This window comes from Rhyacophila brunnea, unplaced genomic scaffold, assembly GCF_057557595.1.
Source record: "Rhyacophila brunnea isolate RB1 unplaced genomic scaffold, BYU_Rbru_1.0 scaffold_1, whole genome shotgun sequence".
Taxonomy (NCBI): Eukaryota; Metazoa; Arthropoda; class Insecta; order Trichoptera; family Rhyacophilidae; genus Rhyacophila; species Rhyacophila brunnea.
Genome location: NW_028232751.1, coordinates 17756911 through 17782365, shown reverse-complemented (window position 1 = coordinate 17782365; position 25455 = coordinate 17756911). Strand labels below are relative to the sequence as shown.

The following is a 25455-nucleotide window of genomic DNA, read 5'->3' as shown; positions in this document are numbered from 1 at the left end:
TTTAACATTTGGGAGCGCTCAAGCCAACAACAATATGTCATTCTCAAAACTAACCAGAAAGCTACTTCTCACAGACAATTTAAGTTTAAAATTAAATTTTGAAAGTCTCAAATTCGAACTTGTTGGATGCATTCATCCCATTCGTCATTATTCATAACCTCAAAATATACGGTGTTTGACGTTTGTCATACTGAAGAAACATCCGCCATCTTGCAAAATCCACAGACAATGGCAAAATCGCTAGGTGACACAACAAAAATAACCAACACGTTTGTTCGCCAGGAGACTCACGAGGTGACTCATAATCACGTAGCGAGGCGCGAAGCTTGCTGTGTGACCATTGCGATAGAATAGTGTGCGTTCGTTCACTAGGATATGTCACCTAGCACGTAGCCACCAAGCAAGGCACCTGTATATGTGGCCGAAGCCTAACACTATTTGAAGATTTTTTTTAAAAATCTTTGATTGTTTTTTTACACTTAAGATTTTGGTACATCCTGACGTAGCAACCGCCTCTCTGCTTTAGAGAAAACAGACACTCTATTGCAGTCAATTTATTCAACGCACATAAAAATGTATTATTTAATACACCACGAACTGTTGTAACTTAGTTAGATTTATTACAATTATATTTGTTGTTGCATCAGCTGGTCGAGAGCTGCCCGATGACCTTCGCCAGAAAGTCTTATCTGACGGCACGCTCATCATCACGCCTGTGCAAAAATCCTCCGACGCCGGAAGCTATACCTGCTCTGCACGGAATAAGCAAGGTCATAACGCTCGAAGAACTGGGGAGGTAACTGTAATAGGTAAGGCACTCCAATACCAAACATTAACATCTGAGCTATAAACTACTGTTCAGTTCTTCTAGCAAGAATTTTGTCAAATATAGTCAGCGTCATGGCAAAATGTGTAATTATCATAATTGAGAAACTGAGTATAATAAAGACGTATGTACAGGGATGGATTTACAGATATTGTGAGTACGTGCAGCAGTGGAAATCAGCGCTGTGTTTCACATAATTTTTAAATACTATTCTCGAATACTTTTCAAAAAACAAACGTGCAACCAAACATTAAAGATACCCAGGACTTATTTAAAATGGATTTTATGACATATTATTAGTTATGGAGTTTCAGAAGATTTAATAAAATTTGAGTTATTTCATGTCATTTAACATATAATATTGATGAGGTGAAGAAAAATTTAAATTATTTGCGTCGGCTTATATATTATTTTGGTATGTGCATTTAAAATACTGAGAGCTTTCGCGTAATTTCTAAGTTGTGAAATTTTGTTTAAAATATAAATAACAATTCATTTTAACTGGTAATTAAAGGGTAAGCTCTGAATGAGTAAATCTGCCAATGCGTAAATATTAATATTTAGTTATAATAAAACGCTTTTAAATTTTTTATAACTGGGCGTCTTACGTGGGTGAAGTCGGCGAAGCGTTGAGCTGCGCACGCAACTCAAAATTATAACCGTGTGTGAAAATGTTTGTAGAAAACAGTCTTTTTTTGGTTATACGGTTACATGTTTGAGTTGCGCGCGCCGCTCAATGCGCCGCCGAACGCGCTTACCTAAAACGAGCCGTTAGGCGTTGTAACATTCTGTTTACTTTTTGAGCGCGGCGGTTACCATAGTTGTCAGATCGAAATTATTTTTAATGACATGATAATTAATAAAGAATTTAAAATTCTAAAAACTGTTTATTTAATTACGCTCTTCTTCTGTCCTGCTCCTCAATTATAATGGGTACGATAAACTTATCAATATGTCGTCACGACATTTCTATCCGTAAGGTAACATCGATTTTTTACAGTCATCAGTTGTGTGTATATGTTTGATGTCTAAAATAATAGACACTAGATAGACACTTGAAATTTTACTCCGCCTTACATACTCAAACCAACATCACATGGGTATAATAAAATTTGGATGTACTAAAACAATACTAACAGTTAATCAAACCAAGATCTTGGTGTGTATTTGAAACTACCAAGTATCTGCTGAAAGCTTCATGAATGTAGATAATGAATTTTACTTGTCCTAATTAATTAATATACCTAATTATAAGGTATATAAACAAATATCTATAGGAATACTAATTCTGTAGAGAGTTATCCACTGGTAATATTTATATTAATTACAAAACTATAGTCACCAGAATTACTATATCTACACATACTTAAAGTTACATTATTTTTTATTTATTACATTTGCCATGTTAAAAATATATTTCAAAAAACTGTTTACCGGATCTTATAAAGAGGTGAACCCATGGAATGAACCGAATAAATATTATATTATATACAGCTGAATGAGCTTATCATTTGGGATTTGCTGCAGCCTAATGATAATTAGGCCAATTTCTATGCACAAATATTAATACAATGTATACTTTCAGTTCCACCTCAGCTTAGTCCTTTCCATTCGAACTCTGTCTCATTGAACGTGGGCGACAGGGCTAGCTTGACTTGCTCCGCGGTGAAGGGCGATCCACCTCTGCAAGTGTCGTGGGCAAAAGACGGCCGCCCGCTGGACCCTTCCCACCGCGCGTCGATCACAAAAGTTGACCAATTCAATAGTGTTCTCACTATTGAGAGCTTAACTCCAGAGCATGACGGGAACTACTCGTGCGCCGTGCGGAACCAGGCCGCCGAGGTGTCCCATTCGCAGCGACTGACTGTCAACGGTAAAACCCTGCGGGGTTACATTATCCTTTTTGTTTCTTTTTTCTTCTCACGTTTGTTCTTTCTCTCTGTCTACTCTTCCAGTTCCTCCCATTATTGAGCCTTTTTCCTTCCAAGACGGCCTGGCAGAAGGCATGCGAACCCGAACTATATGTGGTGTTTCGAGTGGAGATCTCCCATTGATCCTCCGCTGGGTGAAGGACGGCAGACCTCTAGATACAGGATTGGAGGCCAACGTGTCGGCAGTGGACTCCTACTCTTCGCTCCTCAGCATTCCTAGTCTCAGGGCAGGCCATTCCGGCACTTACTCGTGCGTTGCGTCCAACCAGGCGGCCGAGGTTAGCTACTCGGCCGAGCTCGTCGTCAAAGGTAACGATCCGCCCCTCTTGTCGCTTACACGTGTGTGTATCCCCTCGCTTTGGCACGCAGTGGGACCGCGGCCCGGAACCCGCACAAGGTAACCGTTGCACCGTTTAGTTCTTTCGCTCTCTTCTTCTTTCTCCCGATTTTATTTTTCCTTTACTCGTGTTTCATCGTCTGCATGCTTGATCGTCATAGTATTTGTACCTCTTCCTTTCTAGTATGTGTGTATATGTTCTAAGTCGATTCCTACTGTCGCCTCGGCAGTCGTTATCGAATCCCCCACGTGTACTTTGCTTTTGCAAAATTTAATACTTCACCAGTTCGTACAAGTAGGGCGTCAGGCTAACTGAAACAGCTTATGCCATGTCGCGACACAGATCGTTTCGCGCCTCTGTTTAATTTACCAGAGCGGTCAGACGCCCGGGGATGCACGTTTTTAATAAAACATTTACGGGGTAAGAAAGATGAAACTTTCGCGCACGTAAGTTTTCCTTCCATTAAACATGAACTGAACTGTACTAAAACAACGGTTTAAAAACTTGAATCTTTCAGGTATTAAATTGCTTCAGCTCGGATTCATAGTCCCTTGTAGTTAGATATCCATAAAATTATGAATGAAACTCCACTCGCCTAATAACTAATGAAATAAGTCTTCCATCACTGCTAATAGCTTACGCACTTAACAATAATAATTAGTATGACTAATTTCAATGCATCGAAAACTCACGCGTTATTTGATTTTTTCTTTCCTACACTGTAAACTGGTTGCCTCGGCGTGTATCCTCGGACAGTTGAGTTTGATTGCCGGTTGCGGCAACCAGATCGATGCAACAGTACCATGCTTACGAAGGCCTCGCTTCCAAAATTGCTTTTGAAACATTCCCGTCGCAAAGTGCACACGATAGATGACTTGAGGTATCCTTTCGCCGTAGACTTTGATTTACGTATTTGTAATGTGGTGCAGTTCCTCCTCGATGGGAGATGGAACCTGAGGACGTCAGCGTCCAGAGAGGGGGGACCGCCACACTCATCTGCCGGGCGCACGGCGTACCCCCAGCCGGCATATCCTGGAAAAAGGCAATCGGTAAGACTCACTGGAGATCCCTTTCTTTAAAAATATCCATTTATAAATTATAACCAAACTTCCCAGACACACTCCTTACACCTTATTACGCGATGTGTGACAAACGATAAATTGCAAACTTTGCGACGCGTTTTTTTTTACTTATTAGATCAATGATTATAATTATTGTACCATTTACTAGAATACGATTAACGTAAATATACACAATATCTTATATACCTATATTAATTTATTTTACATATTATTAAGTCAAATTAGCAAGTTAGTATTCTCTCCAGCGCGAAATTTACTTCTGTTTTTTCTGTATTAGAATTGCATTACGTAACTATGTAATGACTCATTATTTTCAATGCATTAAAATACATTAACAAAAATAATAATTAACATCACTGCAACATTTAACAATGAATGCAATATTTAAATATTATATAATATACTACTAGCAGATAAAGAGGATTATATTTTAATAATTTGACAATATTATTTACGACTCTTTAACTAACTATGTAATAAATGATTATTTTCTCAGTTTTCATACACTTCAGCAAAAAATATATTTTATTTCAGTAACATAATCGCTATGCCAAGCGTTACGGATGTATTATTTTTTTTTCTCTTCACAAGCAGCGCTGTGCGATCAAAATATTTTTCATAAAGAAAAATAATTTATTGTTGTCTGTGGTCTTGCATTTAAACAATGTTTGCGTTTTTTTTAATATAATAAATTGCTTTTCATTGTTTACACATAAATACATCATCACATACACAATTATTCAGATTTATGTTTTTCTTCTTCAGCGCGGATTTCTATAAAAAAGCTTACTAGTTGTATAAGATGTTGCATGCCACATATTGCATACCTACTTATTACAGATTAAAAATGTCAATAATTAACCTCTTGGTAAAAAAATATTTTACAGCATAATAATATATAATTTTGACATTTTTAATTGTAGGAAATTACAATAAATTTTTACAAACTTAGTAATTTTTCATTTGCCACTTTTGTAGGATGTAATTTACACATTTTGTAAATAATTAATTTAAATATCTGAACATAGTCACTATTAATAATCCCTTGTTAATTTTTTTGTTCATATTTTCAGCATTTTTAATTAATTTCAAAAAGACGAAAATAATACTTTATATCGATATTTTAAATTATTTTTTTTAATTTGAAAGAAGTACATTAAAACTATCAATTTGTCAAAAATCTTTGTTATGTTTTAAATCCGTGATGCACAAAATGCGGCTCGAGAGCCGCATGCGACCCAAAATAACAAGTACCTACTTCATCACAAATATGTAACTTTAATTTTAAATAATAAAATGTAAATCTCGCCTAGCATATATCATTATTTTTCAACACTTTACCTATTGCGGCCCTTGAAAATTTAGAAAATGGATAAATTGGCCCTTCTTTCAATTAAATTGTGCACCACTGAAGCATTTTTTCACAACCGGTGGTCCGCAAATTTTTGGCGTCCAAATAGATATTCTAAAAATTCAGACGTTATTATACCTACGTTACCATATACATAAAAATATATATATATATATATCTGCGTTAGTGGTCCGCAAAATGTTTCTCTTATTTTCAGTGATCCGCAGGTCTAAAAAGGTTAAGAACCACTGTTCTAAAGAACTTTTGAAACTCCATTTTAATAAATTAAAAATATTTATAAAATGTAATATAGGTATCTTTTAATAAAAATCTGACATCCAAAAACCGTTCATTCTAACTGTTTATCAATTTTTTTAACTAAAAAAAATATATTTCAATGTTCTTGGATGCGTACCTATTGATTATTTAAAAAATGAAAGATCTCAGTTAACAGATTCAATTGGTTTTTTTATTACTTTATCGTATGGTATAACGGTCTATATAACATGCCCACATTGTAAAAAAATCGGAAAAAAAGTTTTCTGCGAACTACCTACCTACTCGAAAATTTTAAAAAATCGTACCTATTGCGAATATTTTTTTTGGTTAACATTATAAAGTAGGTTTAGAATTCGTAATCTTTGGTATTTTATGAAATAATTCCTAAGCAAATTGATATAGAAACTTGCGGAAACACATTTCTTCATTATCAATAACAATATTATAATAAAGTTATCTACTTTAATATGACGTGTATTATTTTCGTCTTAATGAAGTAATGCTGAAAATTTGGACACAATAAACCGCTCAAAAAGATCGATGATTATTTTGGTAGATAGCAAACTGTAATTTTCTCCATCAGACAATAAGTCGGGCCCATATGAAGACTTGAGGGACATCCCTCAGACGAAGGCCCTCCTGAATGGAACCCTTCTACTGCATCAAGCGATGGAAGACATGGAGGGGTTTTATCTATGCCAAGCGCAAAACGGCATCGGATCCGGGATCGGAAAAGTGATCCAGCTCAAAGTAAACTGTAAGTATTTTCTTTTCAAAATATATTTTTGACCCTGAAAATATAATCAAAATTAAATAATATTATTTGGTACTGTTCGGTTATACGGAATACAGCGGAAAATACATTTTGAAAATAGCCGATAAACTGGATTATTTGTTAGGTTAACCTAGCTAAACCTAACCTAACCTAACCTAACCTAACCTAACCCAACCTAACCTAAACTAACCCAAACTAACAAATAATCCAGTTTATCGGCTATTTTCAAAATGCGTTTTCCGCTGTATTCCGTATAACCGAACAGTACCTATCATTTTTCAAAAATGCATTCTTGACAAACTCAGTACTTATAGTACGACAACATCTTTTTGGCTACGTGTTAAAACTGTGAACTAACAAGCTCCTCCCATTTTTAACCGCACTTCCATTATAAACTAACAAGCTCCTCCCATTTAGCCGACAACAGCGCTTCCTTCACGTAGCCAAGAAGATATTGCAGAAGAATAAATGTTTCTAGAGACTGGAGTGAGACAATAAAATTACAACTACAATGATTTATTTAGTCACAGCCGAGAATTCTTTTAAAAAAATGTTTGAACATAGTGCGATTTATATTTATTGTATTTATTTATTCTGGCCGATATGACGTCATCAAACCATCTTTTTTGTACGGAAAAAATATTCAATTTGTTTGTTCTTTTTGGTGATTATACAAAAGTATCTACTCTAATCTCGTCTCGAATATTCTCGAATAAATATTTTTTTCGAAATTTATAAAAACCATCACAAGATTCTGAGAAATTTATCACTAGACTAAGATGCTGACCGCAACCGGAATTAAAATTAAGAAGACCTAGAGTTTGATTCTGAACGGAATTTATTAAATTTCCCGGTTTAAAAAAATGGCCAAAGAGCTTAAAAAAACTCTCGACTTTCATTCTGAATAGAGTTTATTAAATTTGTTCTTTCATAAAAAAAATCGGCAAGAAAGGGTAATTTCGTAACAATGTCGATTTCTCAAGAATCTCGAGAATTCTAGAAAAATCAAAATAAGAATTCCGAATTCTCGAGAACACAAAATAATATTCTTGATTTTAATAATTATTCTCGGATCTCGATAAATCACAAGCCAAATAATACAGGTACGATTAATTAATATAAAATATTTTTTTTTGACATAAAATCTTAGATACAATACGTTCGTACCTACATTAAAAAATATTTGGTACTAGTGATGAGCACATTAATAAAATTATAAACTCGATTAATTCATCATTATTAAATCGAACGTACAAAAAGATACTGTAACAGTGCTAATGATATAATCATATAATATTATGTAGGTATGAACAATGTTTAATTTCATAGAAAACAAAGGTTCCCAAAATCTAGATGGGTATAGTGTACGAAATAACTCTAATCTAAGTATGCGATCGTTTTCCCGACGTTTACTTCATGATTATCCATTTCGCGCCAACAATGGTCTTAAGCATGTTCATTTAACGGCGTTCAAAAATGGCAAAAGGGGAAAAGGGTCAATATTTTTCATATTTTAATAGACTGATAACAATCTAAACGCTGTTTAACGCCGGCTTTATGCCGCTATCAAATCGTAATTTTCTAATTTATTTCAGACATTATCTGATAAGAGATTATCCGAATCTGAATTCTTTTACAATGAGTATTAACGAGGCAATCTATAGTCAGGCCGCGGAGCAAAATTGCGAATTCGGATCGTAGTGCTAGTGATTACGTATACTTCGAATGCAATACGTTTAATTGTTTGTAATAAATGAAAAATTCCGATTGAATATCGCATTGCTATTAATGTCCAGGTGCAAACAGTTAAATAAACTACTGGTATTTCGGTAGACTTTGTAATATTGCGTTATAACCTGAATATAGAAGGCCTTTTGGTAATAAAAGTAAAATTATAAGCTTAAACGAAGAAGTAAATTAAAAAATATTACAAAATATTATACTTAATATTCTTGTAATATATTATTATGGGTACATAATATTTTAAGTCGGTATAAAGATAAACATTTAGGTACTGTAATAGAGCTATAAAAGTTAGGTACTTGGCGGGCTGATGACTTCAGGGATATAAGACGTGGTAAAAATAAGCAAAAGCAAGGGCACGGTTCATAATTAATAAATTAATACGACTTACATGCGGCTTGAGGATTACTTTAAGGTAATCCGAAAAAAGTCGTAAATCTAGCTAAGTTCCTATCTATCTACGTATCTATTTATTGTCACTGGGTATTAATTAGGTTCTATAAAATTTCTTCCCTACCTACTAAATCATAATAAAATAAAAATGTCTCTAAATGGAATTTATTATAATGTTGTGGTTATATATTTTTAGAGTATGTTAGTAAATGGTGTCAAATTCTTCTGGCAGTGCAGGTGATTCATTTAGTGTGTTGGTATCGTTACACTAACACCGTTGCAAAGTGATTTTCTCATTTCCATAATGCCAGAAAAATTTGTCATTCCTCTACTCAGTTACTTTGGTATAAATTTAAAAGAAAATATTAATATATCTTCACAAATACCAAGATTTAGATCGAAAATCCACTGCGGAGGATCACGTCCTCCACTGACCGGAATAGCCTCGTTATCACAACGATCGTCCGCCTTTCGCTCCTGCTTCGCATTCCATAGCTCCGATGACCATCGGTAGAAAAAATCTTATTGTGTTCTTCTCCTGGTCACTTCAGAAAATTCTAGACATTTAAACATCCTATTCGTTCTTTGATTTTTCTGGTAATTACGTGTTTCTCCACATTGCCGGCACCATAATAATAGCCAATGAAACTGAGTATGTGGCTTACGTATAACATCAAAAACCTTCTGCAGCTCTTTCGTGATAAGGCCATTATCCGCATGCCAGTCCACAGAAATCAGAGCATCTACATCTAAAATGCATCCAGCTGTTTTTTGTCTCTTGCCTTCAGTGTTAAAGTTTCCACACCTCAAAGGTATATGGGTTTTTACCATACGTATTAATTCACCTAGTAAGTGACTTCGTGTTGTTAGATAAACAAACATGTAAGTAGTTACCTACACTTTAAAGTACTTTCCTACCTATAATATCTAATTGAAATGTCATACAAACTTAATGCAGCCTTCCAATATAAAAAGGTTTCCACCTCTTGCTCAGTTAAAAAAGGGTACTGTTCGGTTATGAGGAATACAGCGGCAAACACATTTTTAAAATAGCCGATATACTACATTATTTGTTAGGTTAACCTAACCTAACCTAACCTAACCTAAACTAACCCAAACTAACAAATAATCCAGTATATCGGGTATTTTCAAAATGTGTTTTCCGCTGTATTCCTCATAACCGAACAGTACCAACAAAAGTTATGAACGATTTCCAGATCGTTCCACGTTTGCTGGCAGCTTGTTTTATGTGTTTTTTTCCGCATTTGATCTGGATGTATTAACAGATTTTTATTATTACGAGAAATGGATGTTAGCCACTTGCTCAAAATATTATGTCCATACTCTGGGTCCAAACAAACGCTGAAAAACAACCCGGCACCCTAAACATTATTAGGCCAATACATTACCACTCGGTCATCGTGAGCGTGTTTCATTAGAATTAACAATACTAACTATAATAATTCTGTCCGAAATTCTAATCCTTATTGGGTATTCGGAACTTTCTATTATTAATGTGGCCATCACGTTATCTTTTCAGCGCCACCATACTTTGCCATTGCATCACGACCGGTGACTGTTAAGAAAAGCAACACTGCAACCCTCAAGTGTAACGTGAACGGCGACAAACCGATCAAAGTTACTTGGTTGCGTGAAAATAAACGAGAACTTAATCCTTCTACAAACTACCGGTAAGTAAATAATTCTTTATCTAAACTTTTTTTACATAATATACCCGCTAATTAACCATCAACGCCAATGAACCGTCAAAGAAGTACCTACCTAATGTTCAGCAATCCAATAGAGCGCCAAAGAACAGTCAGCTCAATAATTTGCTGACTAGATGGAGCATGGCCTGAAGCGGGCTCCCCTACCTATTGTTAAGGTTAAGGGCTGTGTAACATGCAACCCTTCTCCATATTGGATGAAACTTAAAATAAAATTTTACACCCGAATTATTAATTAATTATATTAAGAATCATATTATCATATTACATTATAGTCAGATATATGCTTAATATTAATAATCAATAAGGAAAATAGCTCCGCAGGCGACTTTTTTACCACTAATGTACTTTTGCAACTCCATAAGCAAGGTGGCTATCTACAATAATTGTTAGCATAGTTAATAAGTTAGCACTTGATTCTAATCTGATGCATTTGGAATCAATTAAGATGTGTTAACTATGCTATTCAATGTCACATTTTGACAACTCACTGTTAACGCGATGCAATATCAAGCCTGACTATTAACTTCCAGGGATAATTAACAGCCTGAATACGACATAATAACGTAATGATATTATCATATTTATCTACAGATAACATGTCTTTATGTCACTGATAAATGACGGCAGAGCAAGTCAAGATTTTTTTTAATTTTAACTCTTTCCTTAAGCACCAAGGTGAATGGTTGCTACATCAGTCCTGTACAGCTTCGTTTCGGTACTATGCAGTGTGACACTAAAATCTTTTCATTCTGACACGTTTGTAGCGTCATGGTAGGCGGCCGTGCACAAATCACGGCTGCATAAAAATGGCCTGTGTTGATGGCGTTTATTGGTTTTGGAGTTAAATTTGGATGTTAGAATAGCCCTGCAGAAGAGTAAAGCATAGTCAGGATATTTTTAAACTGAGGTTGTTGGACTGTAGGTATAGAAAGAGCTACAGCATAATTGAAGCTGAAAACTTATATTTCCAGAAGACGGCCAAGATACTGTGGTGGTGAATAGTAATTATTATCTATTACCGAATACTAAATAAATATTAATTAATAACTAATAATAATATTATCAATATAATTAGTAAAAATTGATATTCCCGGATAATAAATTCCGTACAGTGACATCTCTGACTTTTAGGTTTAACTATAAATATTTTTTTCTAACTTTTCTGTATTGTGCGTATTGCGCTCTATAACTGCGACATATAATATTATAATACCTACACTAAAATATTTTAATATGATAATTATTTAATTTTTAACAATCATTTACCATAATTATTATTATATATTTAACATTATTTTATTCTGAAATAGAACAATTTTGTATTATTTTCATAGTGCTTTCTTTGCCACTAAAATCTTTGATCACTAAAATAAGCTAAAAATATATTCTCTCTCACTCTAATAATAATAAGCGACATCTCTGATTTTAAATATCTAATAACGACAACTTTCATAATATTGTAGTTACAGTACTTTTTATGGCCTGTTATCAGTGGCATCTGTGATTTTTAGAGTTAACATTTTATTTACTTTCAGAATCACTGTGAAACAAGAAGTTACTGCAGAGGGAGTGTTGGCCGAGATACATTTAATAAATGTTGTGGCCAATGATTCGGGACCTTACTTCTGCCAGGCGAGCAATTCATTTGGCAGAGAGCAGCAACTTATTCAATTATTGGTTCAAGAGCCGCCGAAACCACCGCACAACTTGCAGGTATAATATTTTAATGATTTATTCAGTATTGACAATATCTTGTTTTCTCACAATTATAATACATCATCACAAAAAGTGGATACAGAGTATAGTATTTCTAGAAAAAATATGGTGATTACACTTGGCAACAGTGTATTTAATACCAATTATTCTTCGTTTTGTCCATTTCATTCTACATAGTATTTTATTGGTGGCAGTTTTGGTAATTATTGTCACCAGAGACAGTGGAAGAAAAGAAAAAAAATTTAGAATTTTCGAAAATTAAGAAAATATTTAAAATCCAGCATTTTTAAACATAGATTACAATTTATTATTGAGGTTGTTAATTTCTAAGTTGGTAACCTTGATATTCAACTATTTTGGGACAACCGCAGAAAACTGTCAAGCATATTTGACACCATTACAATAAAAATCGGTAAACTCCACTTATTTGTTATTGATATTTTTTATGATACTTCTCCACCAATTGCTAGCTCATTAATCATCAAAACGAGCTATTTGAGGTTTGTTTCAAAGTCGGTAACCTCAATGTGCCGACATTTTGAATATTTTTAACTAATGGCAGCTCTTGGTACATATTAAATCAAATATCATTGTCAATCAAATGTCAATCATAAAGATAAGGTCTTCATAAACTCCAAAAGTAGAAATAGTATTTGTAATAACAGTTTGTAAAATATAATGTAATGATCATCGACTAGAAGGAAAATTTATATGAAAGTACAATAAGATTCGTTATGGTCATTGGAGTATAATGGCGTAGGAAGTTCTTCCTAGAACAGTCACAGCACAACCTTGAAGAACACTTCTCATTCAATGCACCACAGTATATACAACCTTGATCAGATGTTATCCTCAGTAATCGTTTGAATAAGTATTTTTTTAATTCTTACAGGTTGTCATGGTTTCCAGTCAATCTGTTAAAGTTAGGTGGCAGTATGATACGTCAAGCGACATTTCAGAAGTCAACAAGTTCTCAGTTGAATACAGAGACGGAACACGTTAGTAATATTTTTTTATATTCATACCTAACGGCAATAAAAAGCGAATGAATTAGCGTTTCAAAAAATGATGCATTAATGACCTGGAAAATAATAACATACAAGGAATCATAAGTGCACCATACCAGGTCCATATTATGATCCTATTGGGATCGGACATAGTCGAAAGAAAGAAGAAAGATATTTTATGTAAATAAAATAAATTGTAAATTTTTTCCAAGCTCATGGAAAACTCTTTATAATTAATGTATATTGTAAAATATATGGAAATAATTAAAATTTACTGATAAATTGAATATATTAAAAAAAAAAGTGTTACTCTCCATCACATAAACAATGAGTTATGCAGACAAAAATAAATAGACAATTTTATTACCATATGGACTGTAGAAAGGAAAAAGGACATATATCTAAATTTAGCTGGCAATTTTTAAAAAGAAGAAGGAAGTGAAGTGGGAAAAATGACTTAAACATCATTTTTGTTGGTTCTTTTAATTAACTCAATAATTAATATCAGATTAAAAAAAATTAAAACCGAATTATTAATTATCAATCACTTCACGGTTATGACTATTTTATATTTTAACTTTGACCGAAAACCATAACCAAAACGTTTTTGTGCCTCCTGTAAAATTTGATTTGTGTGGATTACGTCCTTTTCCTTTCTACAGTCGATATTATAATTATTATATTATTTATATCATAAGGGGTATTTTACAATATTTATATGTAACCACTTCCGTTTCAATTAATCCAATTTTACAATATTTCATTTTTTTATGCAAGATTAAAAAAAACGAACTTGAATGTCATTGCATAAAATCTTCTATCTATGTTTTTATGATAGTTCTCGGCAACAGAATAATATTCAAAACAAATGCATTTTAGTGTTAAATTCAAGAAGCGATATTTTATCTGTCAATTTATGATGACAAGACTCTTTATATTGTCATTCCTCTTCTGATGTAACACTAACTTACTTACATTTATTTTGATTTAGTAAAAACATAAACACGTTTCTCTTTCCCGTGTGTATTATTTTTGTTAAATAAAATAATTAGGTATCCGTAGTCCAATTCTCTCACATGAATACACAAGAACAATCAAGATAAGTTGATGCTCACCGACAACAAAAAGTAGCTGCTTACAGGAAATACTAACTATATCATAACTTCTGGGTGTGGTTGTAAGAATGTAACTACCCATTTTTGTTTTAAGTTTTTCACCTCTGCAAACATAGCCTGCAAAGTCATTTTCATACAGCTACTTCAGGGTTTTTCCATAAATGTTTTAAAATTTTATTTTTCTCACCCCGGGGCCGCTACTAAGTTAGCATCGGGCTATAGCCCCACCCCGCTCCTTTAACACTATAATAAATCCAGTCTTGATAATAACCCCTCACTGCCTGTTATTTAGATAAATCATAATATAATTCAGAAACTCACAAAAATAAATTTAATTTTACCTTCATTTTTGTAGCTATGTATAAAGCAGTTTTTGTCTGTCTGCTAGTATTGTAAATGAGCAGATGAATTAGCAAAAAATTAAAAATTGCTCTTCGAAAGAACGTGAATTTCATTGACAGCTTACCCAGGAGAAATTTAATAACAGTGTTTTTGTTATTGAAAACCTGCAGTGAATAAAATATTATGTTCCTGTAATTATTGTATTTTAATCATATTTTAATATGCAATATTATATTAAACTACCCTGCAGGTTGAACAAGGGTTTATACTGTTTTTTTAATTTATAATTTCAAATAAATATTTTGCGGTTCATTTTTTTTAAGATACCTTTTCCATATTTCAGGTCCTTGGCTTCAGGTTAACTTGGCCGAAAGGCCGCTACCATATACAGCGATCATTGAGGACTTGAAACCGGCGACCAAATATGATTTGAGAGTCATTGCTGAAGGCCCCGCCGGGAAAAGTCCTCCAAGCCTAGAGTTGCAGATTCGCACGGAGCCTATGAGGCCGGGAGGGCCTCCCAACAATATAGATGCCCGAGCTATGTCCTCAACAGCAATTTTAATTACGTGGAAACCACCCCTTTTTGAAGTTCGACATGGGGATATCGAGGGCTATAACATTGGTAAAAATAGTATATACATATATATATATCAAAATGGTATGATAATTCTATCTTAGTTGTTTCAAAATTTTTTTAATTCAATTATTATCTTAATAATGTACGTAGCCTGTGAAAAATAATATAAGGACTCTGATAACCAAGTACCTATATTTATAGGCTCACATAAATAAAAACAGTTGAAAACAAAGAGTTTAGATGAAAGTGGCAAATGAACTCTACCAACATTGCACGGGTTACTATTGAAAATTCACATTTTATGTACCTATATATAGCATTCTTATGCTATTCCAGCTAACATGACTATATAGTGACATGCCAACTAAAATGCAATCACAATGACATCCTAAGAGCTGAGGGAAATGGTGTTGTTTTTTTCCTTAGATGTTTATTTCAACAAAATCACGAAAACATTTGTTTGTTACACCATCTACTATAAAAAAAATTCACTTCTACCATACGTGCCCTGCACACTCATTTTTATTATTACAACACCTCGTGTAGACACTAGCATGTTCCTAGATAACCTCTATTAGTATTGTTTGCATAAAATTATTCCTAATGTTTTCAGGGTACCGAAAAGCAATACCGAAATCAACAATGTACAACTACACAAAGGTGCCCGGAGATGGAGAAGATGGTGCAGAACTTCTTCTAGCCTTGCTGGAGAAGTATACTTCATACTCGATAGTTGTCCAGGCATACAACCAAGTCGGACCTGGCCCTCTGTCGGATCCAATCGCTATCAAAACTTTAGAAGACGGTACAAATACAATTATTCTACTTTTATCAATGACAGTTAGGTAATGTCCAATGCAAAGAATGAAGATGACACTTAATCAAATCAACAGTTTACATTCATCTTTAATTCATAAGTTGAATTAAATTTTCGTATCTCTTAATTTGTGTTAAATATCAAGTAGGTACCTATAAGCATCTACTAAATTGACCACCGTTAGGGGATTAGGCTGAAACTGACAACGCAGACAAATATTTATATTATATTTTATTTAACCTTTTCTATGCCTCACGATATTACTGTGACAATATCTGACAGGCAGCAGATTTTTAATGCCACACGTTGAATGTAGAGCGAAGCTCTTACTAATATCCCTATAATATTGATAATTTGTGACTTAGTATTTCATAATAATTATTCAAACAGATGACAATGTGTGTCAATTTTTTTTGATTATGCAAATCAATCGACAGTGGCTAATAATTAGAGTTTAAAGTTGGACGAGATAACTCGCAAAATTTGTATGTGTGAAGGCATAGAACCGGTTAAATGGTGCTTGTTATCGATTTTCAAAATGATGTATTAGTTGTGTAACAATCATTTTAGTTGGTCCCATATTCCGAGAAATCATGACTTAGGTAATGCCATGCGCCAGAAATAGAAAATGAAGGCTCTCAGAACTCGTCCCTTACCGGGCTAGTCGCTTGATTTTAATTCTTGATCATAATTAATATTGATAATTTTATGGGAAAAATATTATAAGCTGGAGAGCTGTGAGGGGGTTCCATAAGTTCGAAGAATTGGACAGAAAGAAAAAAATATATACATATGTTTTATATTTTTATTTTTCATCAATCCTTGGACATGAATGCACTTCTTAGATCTATCGATAAATTTTTCTAAACCTTCATAAAAATAATTTTCTGATTTGCCTTAAAAATGCTCATTTACGGCTACCTGTAGGGACTCATCATCATCTAAATGTTTTCCACGTAAGTCTTTCTTCAGATTTGGAAACAGGTAATAATCACTAGTCTCCCTTCCTTATTTAAATAATAAACGTGACTATTATTTGTAAATCGTGGTTTCACCACAAAAAAGAGTGCCATAAACCAATTTCATTTCATTTTGGATGGTTTCCACACTTTTTCTCTGTTTTGTGAGGAATTTAATTACTGCACGGAAGGAACTCAATATTGACATTTTTTAAATTATCATAATTATACTTGCATTAATTTGCTCTTTTGAATATTTGAAGCGATTTAATCGAACAATCAACTTGAAATTGCACGAGTATATACTTAAAAAGGATTACCTAACAATAAAATAATAATTTTAACCCCAATACTTGCTACTTTCACCACCATTCCGCGAACTTATGGAACTCCCTTCGTATTTCATCTAAGTTCTTGTTTATTGCGTTCGCCATCCCCCATAGCACTGTGTAAAATAAAAAACGTCTCACTAATTTTTCGGAACCATATTTCTAAAGCTTTCACTATTTATAAATTAAATACATTATTTTTTTCAATTTACGAACAAAAAAAAACACTTAATTAATGAATTTTCTACAGCTAACAGTTATCTGAATATAATAATGTTGTATCACTTTTGCAGTTCCAAGTCGGGCGCCAGATGTTTTGAGATGTACTGCATTATCTTCGCAGTCCATCCAAGTATCCTGGCAACCTCCCCCAGCACACTATTGCAACGGCAATCTAATCGGCTATAAACTGTTCTTTGAACCGGTAAATGCCGATTATTCAAAGAACACAGGTAAACTTAAATTCTATTCATTACTTATGGCACCTAGAACCGCTCGTAGAAAGTCTCACTTAAATGTACCTAATATACTATATCCATATTCGTTAAAGAGTTCCAACTTAGTACAATTAAATTAGACTTTACAATCCAACGATATTGAATACCTTGAACCCTGTATCTTACTTGATTTCCAGAATAGGTTTTATATGATATTTAAAAAAATATATATGTTTTTAACTCTAGATCAGAAATGGTAATTTATGTACATAGATATATTATAATATATCAGACATAAATCAGAAATTAAAACAGAATAGATAATATTATATTACATGAGCCGACTATTTACAAACTTGGCTCATTCCAATATTGTCGAAAAATGAACCTTGAATGTCATTTTGTAAAGAAAATACATTTTAAAAGTTTTTTAGGTAGCAACCTCAAACCCGGCTTTGTTACATACAAAATATCATTCCAAAATAACGTGAAACTTTCAAAGGTGGCTTATTCCACAATCATTTAGTTTCAAAGACGGATCGTTTTACGTTAACCGATGGGAGTTCAGCTTTGGGGTCACGTGGTTAATATCGTCCGGTACAATTTGCATGACAGTTGTGCTGTGATTGCTCCTCATATAATTCAAGTTTAAAAGTGTTTTTTGATAAATTGAAGCAGTTATTTGTATAAATAAACTCAATGGACATTATTGTTTCATCTGTGTTAGCATCAAAAGCTAGAAAAGTGGAAAGGGAACCAAAAAATGGCAAAGAAATGAAGCCAAAAAACTTTGGTGTTTACCTACATAAATGTCACAGTAAATGTCATCAAAATTTTTATTTTATTTTGTTGTTTAATTAATTTTTCTTATTGACGACGGTTTTGAATAATTGAAACTGGTCATAATTGTTATCCAAATATTGCCTGTAACATTTTAGTGGTATGTCATTTGGTTACATACTTTCATAGGCGGATTAATCCAAATTGTTAAGTTAGTAGGTACCTACAAAAATGGCTCAGTCCAACTGTCACTTTCAAACTTGGCTTGATACAAACATTAAATAATGTAAATAGATTCTCTATTAATATTGAAATGAATAAGTTTCCATTTGTTTTGTATTTTAAATATGCTACACTACAAATTAACTAAAAAATGATACAACTCAGTCTTATATTTGTCTGTATAATAGTTTATTGCACTTTGCCGCAAAATATGTTTTTGGAAATGAGCCGTGTTTGGAAATAGTAGCCTTACATACACCATAAAAAATTTACTTACCATATTATTGTGTCATGGACAATAAGATAATTCTCAAATTACATTGATTTTAGGACATTTGGAGTTGCGTAAGACAACCGCACTAACTACAGTGCTGACAGGTCTTGGAAAATATACAAATTATTCTATGCAAGCCCTAGCTTATACTCAAGCCGGTGACGGTGTGATTTCTTCGCCAATCACCTGCTTAACAGATGAAGACGGTAAATAATATCAACTAAATTTACCCATATTTCTTTCAAGGTTTGATTATAATTTATGAACTGTATTGGAGACGCATGCTAAGGACTCCATGGACGAATGAACTGGAAGAAATTATTTATATTAATGAAGAATTACTATATAATTAATTAATATTTAGTTAATTTACTTAACAATAATATTTTGAGATACCCAGTTGTTACTTACTTTTTAATATTTACGACATAACTATATAAGTAATGGAACAACTAATTAAGTAATGGAACAACTATATAAGTAATGGAACAACTAATTCAAAAAAGATGCATTAGAGGTAACCATAAAATTCAATTTCGCAACAATAGGTTGCAACAACAAATCGAAAATGACATGTGGTTGTATAATAAAATATTTTTTGTATTATTTCACAGTACCTGAAGCCCCTGTCGATATCAAAGTTCTCATGAACACCCCGCAATCCATGCTGGTGTCATGGCTGCCCCCAACTGAACCCAACGGAATCGTAACGAAATATAACCTATATACTAGGCACGTACACTATTTTGTACTATGATTTTTACTTACTTCAGCATGTCAAGCACCAACGTAGCATCATGTTAATCTTGCAGTGTAAGGGGGGGGGGGGATTGGCCAAGATGACGGAATTTTAGTATGTGTATTAGTGAATAAATCTAACTAACAATAAACCTTCTATAATAATATATCATGTGAACCAAAGTGACCATTTTATTTTCATTAAAAATTATTAAAGTCTGCGTAAATAAACACAATATTATAAGAATATTCTGTGTTCAAAAACAATGTAACCGTATGTAAGTTACGAGCGGGTTTACATACTCTACAATTCCATGCGTCCAAGACCGGCCACAGAAAAAAGTGTGTATACAGACTGTAGTTTACACGCATTATACTAGCCCCGGTTGATTGTTTTAATTAATAATATTTAATATATTATTGTGCACACTGCCATCTCTTGGAATCATGGTGAAATACAAGTCACAATTTTTTTTGATTCAATGAATAAGGAATTCACAAGATTTAATAATGTAACTTTCTTTTATTGAACATACATAATTTGAAAACACTATTAAGTGTTCCTGACAACGGATCTTAGCAGCCTACCTCCACCCCTTCCCACTGCTATAATCCATTTAATATATTAAGTACCTACCTACCTAACTATATACTTCAGGTAATTTAAAAAAAATATTAAAATGTTTTTGTATCTGTTAACCATTTGAAGGGCTTAGGTGTAGTGACAAATTTTCCAACTGAGATACAGGTTTCTGATTTCAGACAAAAAAATCATGTTATATTTTTCTTTTGATATTAAATAATTTTAAATAAAGGGATAAATTATAATGTTTTCTATTATAATATGTTCGAGCATTTTAGTTTATTTACTTCTGAGCCCTCCTTTATCTTTCTAAGTAAACATATATCAGGTCTTGACTATTAATTATTAGATTATGTAAATTAATAATATTTAAATGAATAATCTTTTATTTTAATTAATTATATGACTGATTAATTTATTAAGAAATATTATATTCTATGCTTCTGATAACCTAATTATATGTTATATTTTTTCTCACATAGAATTGTGGATGGTCGACAAGAAGTCAACCACAGTAAGAGTGGTCTTCCTTCCCAACAAACTCTCTACGAAGCAAAAAACCTCCAACATAATGCTGAATATCAATATTGGGTGACAGCATCCACGAGGATTGGTGAAGGAAAGAGCTCTAAGGTGGCTTCTATGATTTCAACTGGAAGAGGTCAGTATCTTATAACTATTTTAAATATCCCATAGGGTGAGGTACACACAGAGGTATCTTCAGTTTTAATAAAAATTTAGTATACTTCTTTCATATTATGTATCGCCTTTATGTTGTAAAAATAATGGAATGTCTCAATAGGCTACTTATTTGAGAACATATTATCAAATTCAACTACATAACGTTATATAAATTTTGCCTTCAACTTTCGACCAGGCATCTCCGACCTGTCGATCGCGGGATGGATTTTGGTTGATCTAATTGAGTTGTGAAAATGTAAAATGCATTTAGTTGTAATATTTTATGGTTTAATTGAAATTTTGAAGTGGAAGCATTAGCGATTCCTATTTTTGTTTCCTTGACCAGCTTACGAAGAGTGGTTAATTTGAAAGTCGTTTTAAAATTTTGATCTGTATTGTATCACTTACGGCCTAACCCAGGAGTGAGAGAAAGCAAGACTAAAACCAATTATTTTCACGACCACTGGGAAGTTGAGTATTTCTATGTGATGATAAAAGTCAACTGTCATTGTTTAATTTGAAACGTCTCAGTGCCCGACGTTGAAGAATGACAATTGAAGGTACATCACTGCCAGTTTTGATACTAGATAGTAAATCACAGCCTAATTGAATTTAGACATACCTGTGGTAAAGAACATGTAAATTTTTTCTTTTGTGTTAACTGAGGCGTCTAATTCCAAAAAGCGATAAGTCCACATTTGGTCAAAATCAAGAAAAAAATACGCACGTATTCTTTGTATAATTTACACAAGATGTATTGATCTATAAATTCCAAAACGCGACATAACCCTACGAGAAAAAATATTTTAAGTCTCGATTTATTACAAAAACCGCCAAGTCCGTGTTTCATATTATTTAAAGCTTGGTTGATTTCGCACGTGTTTAAGTCAACCAATAAGGGAATGTTCAATATTGAAAAGGGCGTCTCCCATGCTGTAGCATCTAGTAAACTCATGACAGTGCCAAGGAAATATGTGCCTTATGCGGAATAAATTAAAATGTGAGGTACAAGTAGCGGTACGTCCAATTTTATTTTGCCTATATTTATTACATTTAAGAGTTTGTCGGCTGAAACAAATTGCCATTTGGTTCTAATTTCGACATAGAATACAACGGAAAAAATAATCTCACGTTAAAACAAATAATTGAAGCTTGAAACATAAAAACGTTGTTTCCCGAAAATATTGAATTGTGGACTTGTCGCTTTTTGTAATTAGACACCTCAACTGTCAATTCATGATGGAAATTCATCGTATTATTAATAATAACCAAAAGTTAAGAAACCGGTCCAGATATTAATAAAAGTGGAAAAAGTACTATAAAATTTGCATGTTATTAAATTAATGTCTAACAATGTCTAAATTTTTTAAAACCGAATGAAAACTTGACATTCATTAATCCGTTAAAAGGTATCAAACAAGATTTTTTTCTCTATATAAACCACAATTCCATCATGCTAACTGCCATCCAATAATTAATTAATATTTTTGGATGCGATATATTTACAATCACCTGATGTTATATTTCAGTGCCTGCAAAGATTACATCATTTGGCGTTGACGTAATTCGACCATGGCGCAGTTCAGTTTCACTGAGCTGCCAAGCTGTTGGTCAGCCCCGGCGCGAATGGTTTCGCGGTGAGAATTCCATCCGAGACAATAACAACCATAATATCCAGATTCGAGAGACTGGTGAATTGATTTTGTCGAGTCTCCAGCATTCCGATTCCGACAATTACACTTGCAAGGTACTATTAAAATTCTTCATACATTTTTGATAATCATATTACATTATCACGCTATTTTAAAGTTTTTGCAAAATTTCTTTCTAAAGTTTGTAAAATGAGAATTTTTTTTAAATTTTCATTAGTTTATTAACTTAGTTGAAAAGCTTATTATGGCATTACAGCTATTGGCCAATGCGCCATAATACATAATACAGTTGTAATCGGTTATTATGATCACGGATATAGCGAGATCTCGGATGTAACGAGGAAACTTTCGTTGACATTTAGTTTATGATTTTCTCCATACATTTATTCATTTTTATAACGAGCTACTTATCGGTTATACCGAGCTAAAATATGGTCAAAAATTTTCTTAAAACTGTTAATGTGTCGATCGTTTAAAAACCTTTTGACCCTAAGCAATAAAAACCGACCGGACAGAATGTCGCCGGGATCGGATTACACTTATGACACTAGTTAAGTGTCTAAGTGCCTAATTGGTGTTTTCGCCGACAATATTGAAAAAGTATTCACGCATATGGTTGAAATTGCATGTAAAAAATCCAAGCTTTGTGAAGTCACTAGGTACATACCAGCGTTCATTACAATAAACAACTTTTTTTGTAGTTTATGAATGCCATGCTTGTTGCGGGGAAAAATTCTAATTGTGTATTTTTGTTTGAATTGCAACTGATTGTGTTATGTGACTGCTCATTTAAAAATACCTATTCTCTGATATAACCAGTAACGCTTATAACTAAGAAATTCAGTCGGTCCCATCTTCCTCGTAATAACCAAGTTCGACTGTAATATACAATTAGGTATAAAATTATAAACAGTAGCTATAAAATAGATGAAAAAAAATTAGTTATCAGATGACAACAAAAATAACACAAGGAAGAAGAAAAGAAAGTAAGTTCTTACATAATTTGAAAGTAAATAATAAAAAGAATTATTATAAATTTGACTTAAGTAAGTATTTAAATATCCACAAATATTAAATAGTTCAAAGAAATATATCAACCCATAGAGGTAGAGGCACCGTAACATTTATGGTGCAATTAAAAAGATTAATCGCACGAAACATCAGCATCATGCACCTGCGATGTTGTAACATGAAGACTGCAGAGTTACAAATGATATTGATGGGAACTTGACAACGAATACCAGCCAGTATAGACAAATTTTATTGTGAATTATGAAGAAGTTATTACAAAATTGTATAGTTTTAGTCTCTGCTACACTTAAGGTTCAAAAACATTATAATCACGTCACGCACTGTCACATGATGGTACGATGACCAATTTAGTGTATGGTTTCGTCATTCCGCAGAATATTTTGAATGATCACTATCTCAATAAATTCAATGATGGAGAGCGCCAACTCTAATGTATTAGTATTTTGAATTATTATTCATTATTCACGCTAAAATCAATTAATTTTAATATTTTCTACGTGTGCGTACATTAAAATTACTTGCGATATTGCATCCATAAATAATATTTTTAACAGAACCCAACCTGCAGACTATAGATAATAGACAATATTCTTATAGAAAATACATAGTGCCAATCACTAAAAACATAAAATACGTGAGCCGAAAATGTGGAAGCATGTATAAAATGATAAAAAAAATTATTGAGTCATGGGGGTGTCGATGTAGTGCGGTACGCGTGAGGTGACCTCATTGTTGTTCTGGTGATTTTGGCAGATTTTGCTAAGTGACAATGTTCGTTTAAAGGTTCAAAATGTGCTATTTAATAATACATTTTAAATAAGTATCAAAAAAAACGACATTACATACTTTTTTCCTGTAGCGGCAGCTCACTGTGACATCACATAACGTGATCATAATGTATTCGAACCTGTACATAAAAGTTTTTACTATTTATAGATAAACAATATAAATGGTCTACTGTTAGAATTCGGTACTAAGTATTATCATTGTATTCACTCAGTCGACAAGTTATACTTGTAGATCAACACTATTTTTTTTTTTGCAGGCCGAAAATGGTGCAGGGACAGACCGAATCACTTACAAACTGATTGTCCAAGTGCCTCCATCAGCACCGATTTTATACGTACGAAGTGCGACTTCATCGAGCATCTTGATTGATTGGAAGGCAGGCCATAACGGAGACTCTCCAATACAAGGATTTACACTTCATTATAGAAAAACCCACGATAACCTCGATGATGTCTCATTGTCGCGTTATTTCACAACATTCGAACTAAAGGTTAGTTATGCTGATATTTTTTAAGGTTAATTTTCAAAACCATGAGCACATCCGCCCCCGTGTGAAATTGAAACAACCATTAAAACCATTACATTAAAAAAATATAACAAAAATTTCAAAAACAAAAAATTGAATTAAAAAATAATATAATTCAGTTTCTACCTGTGTTTATTATTAAATTAATATCTAAAGATACTTATAATGTAATTAAATAATTTATTAATCACCAAATGTAATTAAATACCTAGTGAAACAAATATTGGCAATCAAAGCTTATTCATTTTGTATAAATTATTGTCCTTGTCCTGTTAAAACTTGTGATGTGACATAAGAGAGACAAGAGAGAGACATACGACCAATCTGTAAGCAAAATCATGAAGGAAGACTTCAAATGTTATTTGTAGGGCAGAGCTGTGAATAGCTTAATTTATCTAAATATCAGATAGTAAAGGGCTTGTCATTAT

The 25455-nt window shown here is 33.0% G+C and overlaps 1 protein-coding gene across 1 annotated transcript in view; it reads left to right on the top strand.

Annotated features, from left to right (window-relative positions):
• Window positions 1-25455, top strand: part of Dscam2 (Down syndrome cell adhesion molecule 2) — a 366238-nt gene that overhangs the window by 326589 nt on the left and 14194 nt on the right. Inside the window, 15 exon segments of the mRNA XM_085960898.1 lie at window positions 648-809; window positions 2412-2699; window positions 4025-4144; window positions 6391-6564; window positions 10259-10409; window positions 11984-12161; window positions 13057-13166; window positions 14952-15253; window positions 15822-16013; window positions 17607-17765; window positions 19083-19232; window positions 19641-19758; window positions 20830-21008; window positions 22558-22775; window positions 24758-24991. Coding sequence (XP_085817024.1) covers window positions 648-809; window positions 2412-2699; window positions 4025-4144; window positions 6391-6564; window positions 10259-10409; window positions 11984-12161; window positions 13057-13166; window positions 14952-15253; window positions 15822-16013; window positions 17607-17765; window positions 19083-19232; window positions 19641-19758; window positions 20830-21008; window positions 22558-22775; window positions 24758-24991 — 2735 coding nt within the window.